This window comes from Marmota marmota, unplaced genomic scaffold (genome assembly GCF_001458135.2).
Source record: "Marmota marmota marmota unplaced genomic scaffold, marMar, whole genome shotgun sequence".
NCBI lineage: Eukaryota > Metazoa > Chordata > Mammalia > Rodentia > Sciuridae > Marmota > Marmota marmota.
In genome coordinates, this window is record NW_025999991.1 from 11,335,907 (window position 1) to 11,354,141 (window position 18,235).

The 18,235-nt window shown below is 53.7% G+C and overlaps 2 protein-coding genes across 2 annotated transcripts in view; one reads left to right on the top strand and one right to left on the bottom strand.

Annotated features, from left to right (window-relative positions):
* Adnp2 (ADNP homeobox 2) overlaps positions 1-1,372 on the top strand; it is a 30,031-nt gene extending 28,659 nt beyond the window's left edge. Inside the window, 1 exon segment of the mRNA XM_015499614.2 lies at positions 1-1,372. Coding sequence (XP_015355100.1) covers positions 1-141 — 141 coding nt within the window. The 3' untranslated portion in view covers positions 142-1,372.
* Positions 1,373-10,739: 9,367 nt separating this feature from the next.
* The window catches only part of Pard6g (par-6 family cell polarity regulator gamma), a 32,487-nt gene continuing 24,991 nt past the window's right edge, over positions 10,740-18,235 (bottom strand). Inside the window, exon 2 of the mRNA XM_048806700.1 lies at positions 10,740-12,283. Within this exon, the coding sequence (XP_048662657.1) occupies positions 11,559-11,987 (429 nt within the window). The 5' untranslated portion in view covers positions 11,988-12,283 and the 3' untranslated portion in view covers positions 10,740-11,558. The remainder of the gene's footprint in view (positions 12,284-18,235) is intronic.

Consider the following 18,235-nt stretch of genomic DNA (forward strand, 5'->3'; position numbering starts at 1 on the left):
GCATTTTTTGGGAAAAGGAGATATATTTGCATGAAAGCAATAAAAAACCACAAGCCCTCTGTGCTTCTAGGTTTTGATATGTCTGAACTTAAAAATGTTAAGCACAGGTTGAACTTTGAATATGAACCACAGCATTCATAGGACAGTGAGCCTCAGTCCCAGGCTGTGGTTCCCACTGGGCCTAGACTGCCCTGCTGAGTCCCTGAGTCCTGCCTGCTGCTCTTCAGCTGTTCCAGGTGCTCCGAGAGACTTCGGCTGAGGAGGAGGATGGTTCTTAGATTGGTTGTTTCCTGCAGTTGGGTTCTAACACTTACTCTCAGTTTTCTTCTGTCGTGTAAATTAAATCTTTTGGCATTCATGCACGTCTTGTTTTCCCAGTAGCTCAGTATTGAATGAACTGAAACCTGCAAGTACTTGTTTTTTAATTTTAGGAAATGCCAGCTTGTTGGAGAGTACTTGATCAATTGGAGATGCCTATAGACCTGCAAAGTGACAGACACAGGGTTGTGTTGGAGGAGCGCACCCTATGATGTGCGTGGCTCCCTGCAGACACCCTGCCAGTTCTTCCTCGGAAGCTGCTTGCTTATGAGATTATAATTTTGATTAGACACTTTTTCATGTTTGTCTTGATGGCTGTTTCTTTTTTAAGTTATAACTCATAGAAAACCAAATGTTTTCATTTATTAAAAATACCTGAGTCTAAGGTCTCGTGTGCAGCTCATCATGGAGCTTCTATTTGTAAAGTCATCGTGGGGCAGAAGTGCTTTCCAGCCTAGACTTTGCCTTTCCCTGTGGTGGCAGGCCGTTCCTCACTCACAGGGAGGACAGCAGCTGCTTAGTGCCTTTAGAGTGACAGAACACCCAGCCCGCCACTCCAGCCTGAGCTGCTCCGGGCTGGAAGGGCCGTGTGCCCGCCCAAGCCTGCAGACCAGAGCTTGTCTTTGTGGTTGGGGTAGCGAGAGTTGGGCTCATCCGAGTGGGGAGCCTGGGCTATGCTCTGGCCTGATTTTGCAGGCAAGTGGGACAGGTGATTGCTAAAGTCTCCACGTGTCACGTGTTGGGGTGGGTAGCCCGTATTTCCATGGCGATGTGAAGTCGCACAGAGTCCAGGACGAATGCTGCAATCCCCGCAGGGCCGTGAGTGGTGCTGTGGGGCATGCAGCAGAGGGTGAGGTGGTCCCGGAGGCCAGCAGTGACTCACTTGCATGCAGGTGCTGTGATGTGTGCTTTCGAGGCAGTTGTGAAATTGGTCTGACTCTTGGTGTACTCTTGTAAATTCAGAGAGCTTGTCCGACTTTATAGTTTCCTTTTTTTTTTAACCTCTTGTTTCAGAGTGTCTATTTTGAATTAAAATTTGTTACACCACTGCAAATAGAACTGGCTAATTCTTTGATCTTGAAAACATGGTGTGAGCCAGGCTTGTTGGAGCCCAGGAGTTGGAGGCCAGCCTGGGCAATATAGTGAGACCCTGTCTCAAAAGAAATGAATGAAAAATTGCAGACTCATGGGAATAGTCTAAACATGGACATTGATACCACATTTATTGCTAAAGATCATTCATTATTTGTGTGAAAATAAGCATAACTCAGAGGCTAATTAAGTACCAGTCATGAAATTGACGTGTGTATGAATGTTTGTGTGACTTTGGCAAAGATTTCATAAAGAGGAGAGGGTGATTATGGCTCATGATGCTGGCGGCCTAAAGTGGAGGGGCCTCTTACTGGGGGAGGCGCTTGGAAGGGGAACTCATTTGGTGCATATTTGCTGGCAGAGACCTGAGGTGAGGGGACTCATCTGATGTCTTCTTGCTGATGGAGGCCGCTGGCGCGGGGCCTCACAAGACAGACTGATCCTTTGGCTCACAGAGCCACCAGGGCCCAGGCCGAGGGCCTCATCCCATTCCAGCCCTCCCAGTGGCCACCAACGTGCCAGGTGGAGGATGCAGTTCCTCCCTCGGGTGCCCCTGGGAGACACTCAGACAGTAGTGTGGCGAGGGGTTCCCCGAGTTTCTATGACAGCCTCCAAAGTGCCAGAGAGGGCACAGCTGGGAGGTGGGTGCAGTGAGCTTTGCTCTTGCTGACCCTGTGCTTTGTGGCAGGTCTGTAGGGCTTGGTCCTCCTGCCTGCGTGTGCACTGGGGCTCTGCAGCCTCCACACCTGTGGGCTTGCCAGGCGGCTCTCTGCCTCCACCTAGAGAGCAGCAGCACACCATGCCCCATCCCCACGTGAGTGTCACTGTCAGGCAGCCCCTCTTGAGCAGAAAGCCTTGGGAGCACCACTGCCATTGGGGCATTCTGCTTCCTCGCATTCTAACTTTTGATGGTTAGTCTCAATTTTATGTGAGTTGCTATTTCTAAGCAGATTTTTAGGGATATAGATAGAAATTTGACAAAAGTTGAGCTTTGGGAAGCACATGTGACAGTTCTTGCTAATGTAAATAAGTGAATTTATTACTAAAAATGAAAAATGACAATAATTTTTAAGGTCTGCCTAGAAATAAATGTCAGCTACCCAGTATTTGCTAGGAAATGGGCTGGAAGATGTTAGCCAGCCAGGGCCTGCTGGGAACTGCCATTTGTGGAGCCTGCCCTAATATCTGGCAAGGGAGGTGCTCAAGTGGTGGGCAGGGGTGGGTTTGTGTGCCCCCTTGATTCCATTCAGTCTCACAGGTGAGGAAACGCTCAGGTAAGCTGGGCAGCTGCCCAGTTTGCTCAGGACTTGGGTCTCCAGATATTTAGGGCTAAAACTGGGATGTGCAAGCAAATGGGCAAGTTTGTCACCCATGCGTTTCTGCTGCCCTGGTGACGTGGCACTCAGTGGTGCAAGACGTCTACTGTAGCTCCTGAGGTGTCAGCGTATGCAGGGTACTGGGTGTGGTAGCACACACCCGTGATCCCAGGTGCTCATGGGACTGAGGCAGGAGGATTAGGAGTTGAAGGCCAGCCCAGGAAACAGGCCCTGTCTCAGAACAGGAAAGGCTCAGAACAGAATGGGACGGGACTCGGTGGTAGAGCACTGCTCAGCATGTGTGAGGTGCTGGGCTCCATTCCTAGCACTGGAAAACAAACAATAAATGGTGTATAGGGCATCCTGACCCACATTGCCCTTTTCTGGTGATAACACCGGCAGGGTTGCTGTGTGCCCATGCTCTTTTGGACCCTGGGGATAAGCGCGGCACCGCGTAGTGCCAGTGTATAGGAGTGCTGGCTGGTGAGCAGCGGACTGCACACAGCCTTGGTGCAGGGGCTCCTGCGACCCTGGCTCTGACATGCCTGGGAGGGAACCCCACCCGGGGCTCAGAACTGAGCTGCCTACTTGTGCTTGTCAGTGGACTGCTTTTCTCCAGATCTGGGCCCAGTCACCGTTTGTTGTTGGTTTTCCGGTGCTAGGAATGGTGCCCAGCGCCTCACACGGGCTGAGCGGTGCTCTACCACAGAGTCCCATCCCTGGGCCTTTCCTGTTCTAAGATAGGACCTGTTTCCTGGGCTAGCCTTGAACCGCTGATCCTCCTGTCTTAGTCCCATGAGAACCTGGGATCACAGGTGTGTGCTACCACACCCAGTACCCTGCACACCCTGACACCTCAGGAGCTCCTGGGGCACACCTGCCGACCTGGGCCTTGCAGCTTTGGCTGGCGTTTCCAGGTACTAAAACCAGCTTCAGACCTCTTCCTGTTCTCAATGACTTGTACTCATTATTACTCAGTCTTTAACTACAAGCCTGAAGTCAGTTTGCCAGCGTAGATTATAAAGGACTGAGACTGAAGGGGAAGCTATTTTCACATGTCACAAATGTGCCCTGAAACCTCACTCAACAGTGTGTCCTCAGGTGAATATGCAGATCCCACAGCCAGGAGTTTCTAGTTTGTAACCTGTGAACCTCCTAGTAGAAGGGCCTGAGTCACTTAGAAGGCTGAAAGACTGAATTCTAGAATATTTCCAGGCTTTTCATGATGGCCAGTTGAAATGAGAACTGACTTGGACACTGCCATCCTCAGAGTTCTATGGCCATGACTCCAAGTCCTGGGGCTGATGAGGAGGTGAAGGCCACTTCCTAAGAGGTTCCAATGGAAAAGTGGAGCCTGTTGAAAGAAGCTTTAAGCCCATCTGTGGTCTGATAGTCAGCAAACAGCAATGCCCATCTTTCCCAGACTGCTGTACTCCTAGGGGCTGCTCTGTAGGAGCTGGGGCTGGTGTTTCTCAGCCGTTTAGAGAAGGTACTCCATAACCACGTGTCCTTCTCCTCCTTCTCTTCCTCCTCCTCTTCAAAGGGCAGGAACTTATTCTAGACCAGGTATGGATGGTGGCAGTTCCACAGAGTCAGCTTGGAGTGACTTGCGTGATCATCACAGGCAGGAGGGGCCACATTCTGCTAAAGCCTGAAGACACAGAATTTGAGGTTTGTTGATATGGAGGTTTTTCTGGGCACAGCTCGTGACAAATGACCAGGGATAGGGTTAGGGTGTCACTGTTTTCAGTCTTAGGGTGCCCCTCCTTTTATGGGTCTCAAGTGAGGGGCTGCATCATTCGCAGGTCTGGTGTGTTCCTTAAGCTCATGGGCCTGATTTATCCATATGAGATTGATACACCCATGCATCCATGTGCTTCTTCTTTTTTTTTTTAGAGAGAATTTTTTAATATTTATTTTTTAGTTTTCGGCGGACACAACATCTTTGTTTGTATGTGGCGCTGAGGATCAAACCCAGGCCGCACGCGTGCCAGGCGAGCGCGCTACCCGCTTGAGCCACATCCCCAGCCTGCATCCCTGTGCTTCTCATTAACTCAGTAAGTTCATAGGTGGCCATTCTTACTAACATGCCTAATTTATTTATCAGTCTATGCCTATGGTTGTGCCAGGCAAATGGTGGCTGTTTACTTGTATAAAAAATGCGTATAGTCATTACTGCTCAGAGCTTAAACTCAAAATGTGGTAACTCACGGCACACTACTGCTTCATGAGATAGTAACAAAGATATAGGCACAGACTGTAACCATTATCTACACACCATGGAGTCACTCAGGGCAGGTGCAGAATGAGGACTGCTGTTCTACATACCATGGAGTCACTCAGGGCAGGTGCAGCCTGAGGACTGCTGTTCTACACACCATGGAGTCAGCAGGGCAGGCACAGCCTGAGGACTGCTGTTCTACACACCATGGAGTCACCAGGGCAGGCACAGCCTGAGGACTGCTGTTCTACACACCATGGAGTCACCAGGGCAGGCACAGCCTGAGGACTGCTGTTCTACACACCATGGAGTCACCAGGGCAGGCACAGCCTGAGGACTGCTGTTCTACACACCATGGAGTCACCAGGGCAGGCACAGCCTGAGGACTGCTGTTCTACACACCATGGAGTCACCAGGGCAGGCACAGCCTGAGGACTGCTGTTCTACACACCATGGAGTCACCAGGGCAGGCACAGCCTGAGGACTGCTGTTCTACACACCATGGAGTCACCAGGGCAGGCACAGCCTGAGGACTGCTGTTCTACACACCATGGAGTCACCAGGGCAGGCACAGCCTGAGGACTGCTGTTCTACACACCATGGAGTCACCAGGGCAGGCACAGCCTGAGGACTGCTGTTCTACACACCATGGAGTCACCAGGGCAGGCACAGCCTGAGGACTGCTGTTCTACACACCATGGAGTCACCAGGGCAGGCACAGCCTGAGGACTGCTGTTCTACACACCATGGAGTCACCAGGGCAGGCACAGCCTGAGGACTGCTGTTCTACACACCATGGAGTCACCAGGGCAGGCACAGCCTGAGGACTGCTGTTCTACACACCATGGAGTCACCAGGGCAGGCACAGCCTGAGGACTGCTGTTCTACACACCATGGAGTCACCAGGGCAGGCACAGCCTGAGGACTGCTGTTCTACACACCATGGAGTCACCAGGGCAGGCACAGCCTGAGGACTGCTGTTCTACACACCATGGAGTCATCAGGGCAGGCACAGCCTGAGGACTGCTGTTCTACACACCATGGAGTCAGGGCAGGTGCAGCCTGAGGACTGCTGTCCTACACACCATGGAGTCAGGGCAGGCACAGCCTGAGGACTGCTGTTCTACACACCATGGAGTCACTAGGGCAGGCGCAGCCTGAGGACTGCTGTCCTACACACCATGGAGTCACTCGGGGTAGGCATTACCTGCTCTCCACAGTTCCTGTCCCGCAAGGGTGGCAAGTCAGCTTCACCCCTTACAGATGAAGGCTGCATGGTTCACACCTTCAGTGAGGAGAAAGGACCATGCTGAAGAAAGCAGGGCAGCCAGAGTACCTGGCACTGGGCTGAGCAGGCCTGTGAGGCAGGAGTAGGCCAGCCTGCTGCTCCACATTGGCATAAACGGGCTGGGGAAGGGATTCAGGCAGAGTGCTCCTAGCATTTGGCGTTCACATTCTCCATCAGTGACGTTCTGCCCACTGCCAGGGTGGGCAGGAATTCCTCGGAGAGAATTAGGTGGAAGAGAGGAACGAGTATCCTCTATCAGTGACTGCCAGTGGAGCGCCTTGGCTGTGTGGTGTGAACCCCTGCAAACCCGGCACAGGAGGGGCTCTGTGTCACTTGGTCCAGGTGGTTCTGGATGCCCTGTGCTGCAGTCCCTGCCTGCTGTCTTGGCTGCGTTATCTTGGGTGCAGTCAGATCCCAGTCCCAGCTTGAGAGGATTCTCTCAGTAGCCCCTCCCCCAAGGCGTTGGGCATTGCACCTTAGCCTCGGGCTGGCAGGGGCTGGCTGCTTCCACTCCGTCCACACGGGCAGGGGGCCTGGCTGGGTCAGGGCTGATGGGCACACAGGCCCAGGCCACATGAGTCTTCTGCAGAGCACCTTGAATGGTCTGGGACTTTTTATTTTGAGCATTTCCTTTGGGAAATGAGTTTTGGATCCATTTAGAAAATACCATAGTCAAGTTCTTTGTTTTTCCCTTTTGCAGTGCCAGGGACTAAACCCAGGGCCTGTGCATGCTAGCAAGCCTCCACCACCAACCTGTCACCAGCCCTTCTTACTTTAGGCAGCTCTGACTTTCCCAGGCTGGCCTCCAGCTGGTGACTCTCCTGCCAGCCTCCGGAATGCTGGGATTGCAGACATGTGCCACTGGGCCCAGCCATGGTTGAGGTCTTCCTGGTCACTCCCACCTACCTGCCACCCTGTCCCCATCAGAACACTCCAAACCATACTGGAGTCAGCTGGTTGTGGTTTGTGACTGAGAACTAGCCTGAGGCCCTGGAGAAATCCTGTTCTCAGTGTGGACTTGAGGGTCCTCCCCAGATATCAGCATGGCCGCCTTCCTCAAGGGAGTAAGGCTGCAGGCACAGGGTGACAGAGCCACGGAGTCTGGCAGTGAGGGGAAGCTCTGTGCATAGGCCAGCTAGGGCAGGGAGAACCCCGGGGACTCCCGTGGAGGTGCATTCCCTGCCAGGCCAGTGTTTCCAGCGTGGTGCCGAGGCAGGGGCTGTCTTCGTGTTTTCCTGTATCTTACAGAGTTTCTTAAAGGAGTGTGTTTATGGACTTTTCTAAAAGCAGAAGTGGTGTCCTGCTTGACAGTGTCACCAGTGGGAAGACGAATTGGCGCATTTGACAGTGAACTGTGGAAGCCGCCGCTGTACCTGAGTGATGACTGCTGGTCGGGAAATTGCCTTGGGTGGTCCCTTGGCCCAGCAGCAGATAGGTGACACTCCCTGGGAAAACAGAGCATGGGGCTGGTGGGCAGCACTCCACACCATGATGGCCCCTGTCCCCGCCTGGCCAGCCTTGTGAGAACATCCATCTGCAGAGGTGGCATGTCCTGGCCCCTGGGGGAGGTGCCAGCCAGGCCAGAGGATGGCAAGCAGAATGTGTTCCCTGAAGTCACAGAGTAGCTGTTGAAGGTCAGAGCCCCAGACCCACAGGAGCAAACCGGCATGACAGACAGCAGGTGGCCTCCATGCTGCTCCTGCCGCCATCACTGGCTGATTCTCCACCTCCCTGTTGGGTCCTGTCTGATGCTGGGGGACCAGGGTCTTGCCCTTAAGAGCTCCTAGCCCTGAAGCGAGACCCTGTGCCTGTCCGCACTGCAGTGTGAAGGCAGGCTGACTGGGGAAGAGAGCTGAATTCTTGGTGGGGGCTGGGTACTGGCGACGGGCCCATTTCAGGCTGGCAGCAGCACCAGGCAGCTCTGGGCTGCTGCTTCTGGGCAGTGCTGCCCCCCGCCCCCACCCCATTCAGGAGTGCCAGGTGCAAAGATCAGTCAGGCCGATTAGCCAAGAGGTTCTTGAGAAATTTTGTTGAATAAGCAAATTTGGTGAAAATCCCCTTGGCAGTAAGTCTCTGGAGTGTTGAGAGCCTTCCTCCCGCTGTCTTCCTCTTTCCTTCTGCTCAGTCCTGTATTGAGGCAGAGCACAGCTGGCAGAAGGGCCTAGCTGAGAAAGGGCCACGAATGAAGCGTGGAGCTCCAGAGGTGTTGCAGGGGCCCACGTAGGGCTGTTGGCCTGGAGTCGGGGAGGAGAATGGCAGCATGCAGGGGGCTGATGGGCTGATATATCAGGGATAGCAGGAGCAGGTTTCTCGATGTGTCAGTGGACTCTGCTGCACTATGACCCAAACACCTGACAAGACAACTTGGCTCACAGTTCCCATGGTGGGCGACTCCAGGGCTCTGGGCCCATGGCCAGGCAGGACATCATGGCGGAAGGCGTGGCAGAGGAGCACTGCTCCATTTGTACCATGCAGGAAGGTAGGGGATGAAGCCTCCCAAGGCACACTCCACCTGCCTACAGTCACCACCCAGTCAGTCCACTCAAACTAGGACTGGTTAGGTTGCAGCTCTCAGTCCAAGCACTTCACCTCTGGACATTCCTGCATTAACAGGAGCCTCTGGGGGACTCTTGTAGATAAGGAGAGGGAGAAGCCCTGCAGAATAGATGGGAATGAAGGCATCGGGATGCTGATGGTAGAGACAGGAATGGCCGAGGGAACACAGGCCCTTCCGGGGTGCAGGAGGGTGAGCCACTCAAGCCTGGGACTGACTTCCTGCATGTGTGTGTGTGTGTGTGTGTGTGTGTGTGTGTGTCCCCGTCCCCAGGGCTGCCCCCTGGGAAGGCTTGGGGACCATTCTTCCTGTACATGCATGTACTTGTTGGTGTAGGCTGCAGGGCACTCTTGCTTGCAATGCCCAGGGCTGCCCCGGCACATCCCAGGAATGGGGAGCACATCTGGAGGCTCATCTTCTCTTCTCATGGCTGTTCTCCTTGGTGGCACCAGCACTCCCTGGAGAGAAGGTGAGTGCAAGATGGATCAGAATACACCCTGAGATTGGTGGGACTGAGTGTGAACATACACAGAGGACTGGAGACACCCACTAGTCAGCCTTTTTGACATAAAAATAAACAATGAAGGTAATAGATTGTAACCACTGAATAAAACAGGAGTCCATGTGTTTATATTGATGTAAGTAAGTGAAGAATTCCTTACATTTACCAGAATTGTGAGGGACCCTCCAGGTACCTCCCTCAAAACATCCAGCAGTTTACCCAGGGAAGAGAACACACCCAGGGTGTGTCTGGGAGGTCCCTTCCTGAGGTGAAGAAGCCAGATCCTCGGTGGAGGACGTCTGGCAAGCCCCCTGAGCCCTCTCTGTCTCAAGAGGAGCACAGAGCTGGAGAAACTACAACAGGTAGTTTAGGAGCACTGCTGAATACAGAGATGCTCCTCCTGGAACCCTGAGCACAGTCCGGGTTCTCATTTGCACAGTGGGGAAGCATGGCTCTGCCTTGCGGAGGATGTGAGGACCCCAAATGAAGAGACCAGCAGGGCCGCACTCGGCACCAGCAGTCCCCTCTCAGCACACAAGAGACATATTGGTTACACATTTTGTTAACTCAAAGGCAAAAAAATTTATTCTCTGATATATAAAACAAACAAACAAAAAATCTTTAATATATAGTGACATGGTTTTGTTGCTTTTCTTTTAAGAAACAAATTGCAGAAGTATAGACCCGGGTAGAAAAATACACTCTCACAGCTCCTCCAAGCAGCCTGTGATCCCTGCAGTTACCAGCAACAGGCACAAAGCTTACACACTGAGTAAGCCTTGTTCTCTTTAAAACATGGATTCATATTTGCGTAACAATTTAATACAACTTCCCTTCTTGGTAGTGGGCCCAGTTATTCCACGGACACTAATACCAGCAGAGACCCAGTGAAAACCTCATCTTGGTGATCCTCCTGGGCATTCCCGTGGCTCCACGGCTTGTCTCACTGGCCAGCACCTCCCCTGTGGCAGCTCCATGCGTCCTGGGGGCTGGATCCCCGCCCAGTGGTGTCTCACTCTGTCCTATACTCTGGAGATGTGCTGTGGCCCCTTGTACAAAATGAGAAACTCAGACGCAGGGAGGAAGCTACTCGGAAAAGGCTACTCTGCCCAAGAAAGAGTTTCAAAGGGAAAAGAAGTTTCTTTTCACTTAATTAATGCAGCTGGGCTGCACCAAATCCCTCTGACCTTGACAGATCAAGACAGTTCTGCTGATGGCCAGCAGGTGGTGCTGGATCATGCAGAAAGCAGCAGTGGAATTCAGGCTTAGAAAACCTGGAAAATACTCTTTGTTTGCAGGAGACTTATTTGGCCAAAGTTTGTTCTCAAAGCATAAATGTAATGTTTTCTCCCTGACATTGGATTTAAGCTGAAGACATACTTCATATAAAATTTAATTGACTCAAACATGAATAAACTTCTAAAAGTTTAAAGGAAAGTGACACTGAATTTAATATTTGTTAAAACCATTATGTTCATATGACTCAAAAGCAAGAGAACCCCTGCCTCTGACCATGACATTAGGAATGGAGGTCAGTATGTGTTCATCAACTGACAGGAAGAGCTGGCTGCTGTGGGGGCAGAGATAACTCTGTCCGGGTGCCTGAGGCCCGTTGTCCACCACCTCTGCAGGAAACACTCGAAAACCTCCCCGAAGGACAAGTTGGGAGCACACAGCTCGCAGTCACCTCTGGCAGTGCCTGCCTCACCTTCACTCTGCTTCCTGAGACGGTGGTGCCTACTGCTGTAGGGACCCACATGCCCGTGGGGGTCTGGCCTGGTGTGAATGCTGCTGCTGGACCTGGCACAGGCCTGGCCCCTCGGTCCTCTTGGGGAAGTCTTGTGCAGGTCAGCAGAAACTGCGCAGCATAAAGGGCATCTTCATGTGAGCTGAGTTAAAAAACATGAACTTCAAAAGGTTAATTTAAAAAAAAATGAAGTACTTTTGAAATTTAAAAACTAATTATTTCTGTATTCAGATCTTTCAGAGGGCTGGAACCTGCATGGGGGCCTGGCCTGGGGTGTGCGTGTGTCTGTTAAGTTGTGGGGCAAAATTCTATAAAATAGTGCTGAGCTGACACAGAGAAGAGGGCTACGCCTGTGACCAAGGAGGAAGGGACACAAGCTGTCCTCGTTTTAAGTTGGCATACATTTTTAGCATATTCCTGCTAGGAATTTCACGTCTGAAATCACAGTGCCTCCCAGGGCCACCGGCTCCCACAGCCCCTGCATGGGACAGGCAGCACTTGCCTCACCCAGCCTCTGGGCCTATAGCGTGACGGCTGGCCCGTGCTCCTCCACCCCGCCTTGCGGCAGGACCAGGCTGCCTGAAGGTGTGCCCTGCATCTTGGAGACACTCTGAGGCTCTAAGGTGCCCTCAATGACGATGTCAGCTTCCTCGTCGCTCTCCATCTCATCGGGGTGGAAGTTCTGCAGCACGTGGGCCACTGGCAGGCTGTGGTGGCTGGCAGTGCTGTCCGTGGACTGGCCAGAGCTGCCGGACGTGCGGCTGCTGCGGACGACATTGTTCCTCTGATTGGCGGGCTTGACAGTGACGATGAGGTTGTGGCTGTTGGCAATCATCATGTCTGTGACCTGGTCCAGCGTCTTCCCCGCCACCTCAATCCCGTTTACCTCCAGGACTTCGTCATTCACTGCCAGCAGTCCCGTGCTCTCTGCCAGGCCCCCAGGGACCATGCGGGAAATGAAGATGCCTGGAACCTTCTCCAGCCCATGGGGGGTGACCCGTACGCTGGTGCCGTCTCGGATGTAGAAGCCCAGAGGCTTTTCGCAGCCATGTCTGTACAGCCTCACGCGGCGGTGCGTCTCGGGGAGGATGTCCACGTCGATGATGGAGGACACGGGCCGAAAGTCATGGGGCAGGCTGATGTCAAGGTGGGCACGACGGCGGAGACCCTCCTCCCTCAGGGTCACCAGCACCTTCTTCTTCCTGGAGAGGGTGCCAGCCCCAAAGCTGTAGTGGTCTGCCTCTTCTGAAACAGCCCAGAGATAGAACAGTGAGAAGCATGGCACACAGCAGTTGGCAAAGCTCACCAGCACAGCCTGAAGCGCAGGCTGCAGGTCCCGCCCCTACAGCAGACCAGCTGTTTCCAAGCTTATGCTAGGCAAGCGCTCTACCCCTGAGCCCCAGCCCCAGACCTCCCAGCTACCTTTACACTCCCCGCTAGTTCCCAAGCCCTGGCAGAACTGCTACGAGGGTCCTCGAGCACAGACACATGGGCAAGACTGAGGGGTCACTTCACCACGCCTGCCCCATCCAGGCTGAGGCCCCAGGCACACCTGAGGTCAGCACAGGTGCAGTCGCCTCCCTGAAACAGAGGCACCTGGCCTGCCTGGCAACCAAACCCAGTGATGGGCGATGGGGGTGCTGTGGCCAGTTGAGGGCCTTAGCAGGGCCAGGGCCAGCAGGGCCTGGGACATGCGCTTCCAGGGCAGAACTGTGTGTCCTCCATGACACCCAGATGGGTCCCTGCAGATGATCCACCTTTTGTCACACTTCCATTTCCAACTGTAAGGCAGAGAACTGGCTGCTTCGCGGGTCCCAGGATAGCTCCACACCCACACTATGGTCCCTCTCCTTGCACCTTGGCACCACAAGCAGCTCAGCCTGATGGAAGGTGTCCTCAGGACTCAGTTCTGCCCATTCATGGTGCGTGGCCAGACAGGGCACTGCTGCTGCCCTGATGGAAGACCATGGCAAAGTAAGACAGCGGACTGACCTCACTGGGCAGAGAGGGTGCCAAGGGCTTAGTCTAAAGGTTCTGAAAGTTGAAAGAAGATGAAGGGGCAGCCAGCTGGTGGCTGGAGTCCTGAAGAGGGCCATCTCCCTATGTCGGAGAAAACACCCACGACACTTCACATTTATGTTAAGCCTCTTAGTGTTGACACAAGTTTCTGCCAGAGAGGCCCTTCTGGGCCCAGATGAAGGGCTCCCTCCCACGGAACCCCTGATATACATGTTGTTCTCTGTACTGGCTCCCCGGGGTCTGCACCTCATGGTGGCCTACTCTGCATGGCCTAGGGGGCCTCTCTGTCCTTGCTGGTGAGAACCTGGCCAGGACCTCTCCACCTCACACCCCTCTCTTCAAAGCCGCCTGTTCCTCAGACCCAGCTCCAGTCACACCGGGCACTGAGGGGCAGCTAGTTCACAGCAGCCCAGGGTGTCTGTGCACAGCCTCAGAGCTAATCTTGGCTCTTCTCACTCAGGGGGCTGCAAAAGACTGAAGGAGTAAAAGGAAATAAGCCCTGGGCATCATGGGTAGGAAAGTCAGGCAAAACAAAAGAAGGAGAGCAGGGTGCAGAGATGGTGGTGGGCAAGAGTTCTCTGATAGCCACCAGCAGAACTAGCTCATTGTCAGAGGGGCCAGACTCCCAGAAACCAGAGCCTGCTGCAGCCAAACCCCATCCTTAGCTGCTCGCCACCTGCTAGAGGTTCCAGAAGGCCAGGTGCACAAAGAAGCACTCAGCCATGCAACCCAGGGCTGAGAGGAGAGGCTCTCAGACCATGGGCACCAGATGGCAATGACAAGAGTGGTGGCCCTGGGTGGCCGCACTGTGAGACGCCGGAGGCTGTCCTGCTGAGGCTGTGCCTGGGGAGCAGTGCCCACTCCTTTGGCCAGAGTGCAGAGGTGTGAGGCACAGAGAGGGCGGGTTCCACAGCGGCCACCTGTGGCTGGCTGGGCCTTGTTCCCTTGGCCAGGCCCATCTTCCTGCCACACACAGTCCGTGCTGCCACCTGCACAGGAGCTGAGCTATGCGAGCAGCTCAAGCCACCTCACAGCACTGCCTTCAGTGCAGCAACTGCGGTCGCCTGGGAGCCAAGGAGCCAGGACCTGACCCACAGCATGCAGAAAGGGGAGCACTGTGCACAGAGCAGCTGGGGCTGAGCAGAGGCTGTGGGCTTGGAGTTTCTGCCAAAGACAAAGCCAGTCCTCAAGGCTCCAGATTCTGATTTTGCTCTAATGAATGGAATTTATTCTCACAAATTGGTGCTCTCAATCTCTTATCAAGGGCCTAGTCAAATAATGGGTACATTTTGTTAGTGACTTAAAAAGTTCTTGTTGGGCTGGGAATATAACTCACTTGGTAGCTTGCCCAGCATGCACCAGGCCCTGGGTTCAATCCCCAGCAACACACACACACACACACACACGTCCTGGTCTCCCTCTGAGGCAGGGCTGCTGCTCCTCCGCTTGCCTATGCATCTGGGGCTCTGGCCTGTTCTTGGCTTCTAGCTTCTCAGTAGTCTCTCACCCTTCTCCAGTAATGCTGAGCTACTGGAGGAGCCTTGGCCCCTCAGACCATGCTTCTTGGTCACCGAGAATGTGTCAGTCTCTGCCTATCCCCATGATCTCTGTGGTCTGCCTTGGCATCAGTGTCTGAACTGGCAGGGCAAGTGAGAAGCACGGACTTCAGAACCCCCTCGCGGAGCTGATGTGCCTGCTGAGGCCTGCAGTGGTACTCTGTTCTCCAGGCATGTGGGCTGCCTAGACTGAGAAGCAAGTATCTGCAGGGCAAACTCCCAGGTTAGTTTTTGCTACGTCAAAGGATTTACGCAGTTTAGTTTTAGTAGATGGTCTCCAGGCATCCTCTAGGTTTGGGGTCCATTTATGTGCCCTGGACATGGACAGGAAGAGTGTGTAGAGCGGGAACCTGGCTGACGGTGGCAAGGCTTATCTAGAGACCACGTGGAAGGAGCCGCACTCTTCAGGCTTCCTCAGGAGTGGGTGAGGCTGGAGGGAGGGGTCAGACTCAAGGTCCCTCCTCTATACCACAGCTGCCTCCTTCATAAGCTCTAAGACCCCATGAATCTGAGTCTCTGACCTTTGGCCTTTATGGCTAACACCCACTGCTGACTCCTCTGGCCTTGACCAGAGACTTATTTAACTGCACAGGGAGTTTTAGCAAATCTCGAGGTGCAAAAAACCAGCCATGTTCTTTAGGGCCCAGATGTTAACTTTGTAGTGCAAAACACATCAATCAAAGCAATGAGAGTTAACCATGACGAGCAGACATGTCAATCAAAGCAATGAAAATGAACAATGACAGTGGGCCCCACTGCAGTCCTCTGCATCACACAGACTTGTGGGCACTCGGGCCTGCAGGGGCTAGGAGCAGGGTGCAGCTCTGCAGGGCATCAGGGGGCAGCTGCTTGCCACTGGTTTCCTAAGATGCATATTGGGTGTGGGTGGGCATCCAGGGGCCCCATGTCCTGAGGGGAGGTGGGTGCTGCATGGAGCCTGTAGCAAGGGCAAGAATAGTATGGGCATCAGGACTCTTCCCGGCCTTCGCAGAACTCAGGGGTCCCGGGAGAAGGCTCTGGGGCAGCTTGGGCAGAAGCCCCGAGACCTCCAGGCCTGCCCCACATACCACCTCCAGCCCTGGCAGATGCCCCTCTAGGAGATGGTGGCTCATCTTTGATGCTGAGACTACACTGCTCCTCTGGGAGACATGAAGGGAGAAGCAGGACCCCTCAGGATGAATCCAGTAGCAGTGTGTGCAGCAGAGTTTCAAGGAACAGGATGTGCACTCTCACACTGGTGCTTCTCACTGAGCATGGAGACAGGCAGGCTCTGGCCCGGGTCCAGGGTGTGCATTCTGAGCCCCAGTAAGGGATGCACTGAGCCCTGTCCTGGAAGGCAGGTTCTGAGCCCAGTTCTGGGGCTATGCTGATGCTCTCAGAGGGGCTATGCTCTGAGTTCATGGACTTATCCTGAGTAATAAGGTAATACTGCACCAAGGAGTATGTCTATCACTGGCAGGCAGTTGTGTCAGTGGGAGGGGAAAGTCTCTAGGCAGGAAGTGAAAGTGTGGGTGCTTGGTGGGGAAATGAGCAGATGCCCCACAGGGAGGGCGGGGTGCGTATGACTCTGGTTCTTCCCAAGCTACTGAAGAGCTCGGGGGTCCTGGGAGAAGGCTCTGGGGCAGCTTGGGCAGAAGCCCTGAGGCCTGGCCTAGTTTCGCCCCGACCCCTTTCCCAGCAGCTAGGGCCAGGGGCCTGTGTGGCTCCGACTGTCGCCTATGTGCAGCAGGACAGCCCAGCCTGGGGCACCTGCCAGGGCCTGTGTGGGGTCTCAGAAGGCACTGCTCCCCTTGTTGTTTAAACGTGACCCACCACATGTGAACCTCCTTAGTCAAAAATCTCAAACTGTCTTAGAATGTGTTCTGAAAAATGCCCCATTCCTAAAATTCCATCTTTGGTTCCTGAAATACCTTTTCATGAGAGCTACATTGTCACAGCTTCTCAGTCAAGAATGTGCTAAATCCGTATTTTCCACAAAGTGAGCAATGGGAACAGCTTCCTCCTTTAGGGACAGCTCTCCCCATGTCTGTTTCCACTCAGATTACATTTTATTCTCTCACTTCTATTTCAGGATATCCCCCAAAAAGTGGGGAAGAGAAGCCTGTGCTCTAAATCTCCTATGGTTACAGGTTTTCTTTTACTTTTTTTTTTTTTTTTGTAGTGAGGACTGAACCCAGGGGCACTTAACCACTGAGCCACATCCCCAGCCCTACCCCTTTTAATAAAATATTTTGTTTATTTTTCTATTTATTTATTTTTATATGGTGCTGAAGATTGAATCCAGTGCCTCACAAAGACCACTGAATCACAACTCCAGGCCCCCCAGTCCTTTTTTATATTTTATTTTGAGACAGGGTCTCGCTGAGTTGCTTAGAGCCTCACTAAGTTGCTGAGGCTGGCTTTGAACTTGCAATCCTCCTGCCTCCGCCTCCTGAGCCACTGGGATTACAGGTGTGTGCCATTATGCCCAGCTGATTACAGGTTTTCAAACTCGAGAATTTCTATGAAATCTTTCCTCATTTCATGTTTGAGCCTGACATGGATTAAACCCACTCCTGATCCTGAGCTGGCCTGCTCTCCTGCAAGAAAGGTTGGGGAGCTTGTAAAACCTGGAGGTTTGGGGGGCCACCCTCCTGGACAGAGCTAACTACCTGGCACAGGGAGGGAACCAGGACAGGTCCACCAGAGGGACTGGCCCACTCTAGGAGGCACTGCTCACTCCTGAGTACCTGCCTGAGGCATGTGCAGGGCAGGGCCTGGCCACTCTGCTTGAAAAGCCCCTTTTCATCTTCCCGTCAGGCATCCAGATGAGGATCAGAATGTGCATCCAGGTTCCCCTTCAAATCATGCCACGTCTGGATGGAAAACTGGAGGCTGGTTCCTTGGTGTCATTGATGATCTCTGGTATGGTAAGGGGAGCCACCCCATGGCTGCACCATGAAACCTGGCTAGCCAGGCCTTGGCAGCTCAGCAGAACCAGTAGCATCCTCTTTCCTCCAGCCCTGGATGCACACTCACCTGACAGCTGTGGCCTCTGCTGCCCTGGGCCCTCAGTTGCGTCAGACAGAGAAACTGGACTCGCTGGAGTACCTCCTGTTTGGACAGGCCGTTTCTCAGCAGATGGGAGGCTCCCAGCAGGATGCAGGCCCTGGGAGCTCTGCTCCTGCCCAGCCCGGCTGTGGGTGGAGCCAGGACTGCCATCTGCCCCCTATACCTGTGTCTTTCTCTCCCTGCTGCTGAGCTCCCTGTGGGGGTCACTGGCTCCCTGGTGTCCCCACCCCAGAGAAAAACATGCCAACAACACTGCCCATCAGGAGCAGTAGCCTAGCCAGGCAGACACTGCCCAGGCAGGTACGATGTGCCCTGTACCCCTGGGGACCTTTGCCCCAAATAGTGAATGACATCAGCCCTGGCTGATTTTTGTTGTAGCTCATGCTACGAAACCAGGATGGCCAGCAGAGGTTGCCCTGGATAGGGCACCTCCCTAGAAAGCTGGGTCTTGGCTGCTGCAGCCATGCCCCACATCTCTTGGGATCAAGGAACTGAACACCTGTGCTGAAGAAATGCAAGGAAGGGCTCTGGTGTCGAGTCTGTCCTCGAGCGCAGAGGGCGCCGGGCGACA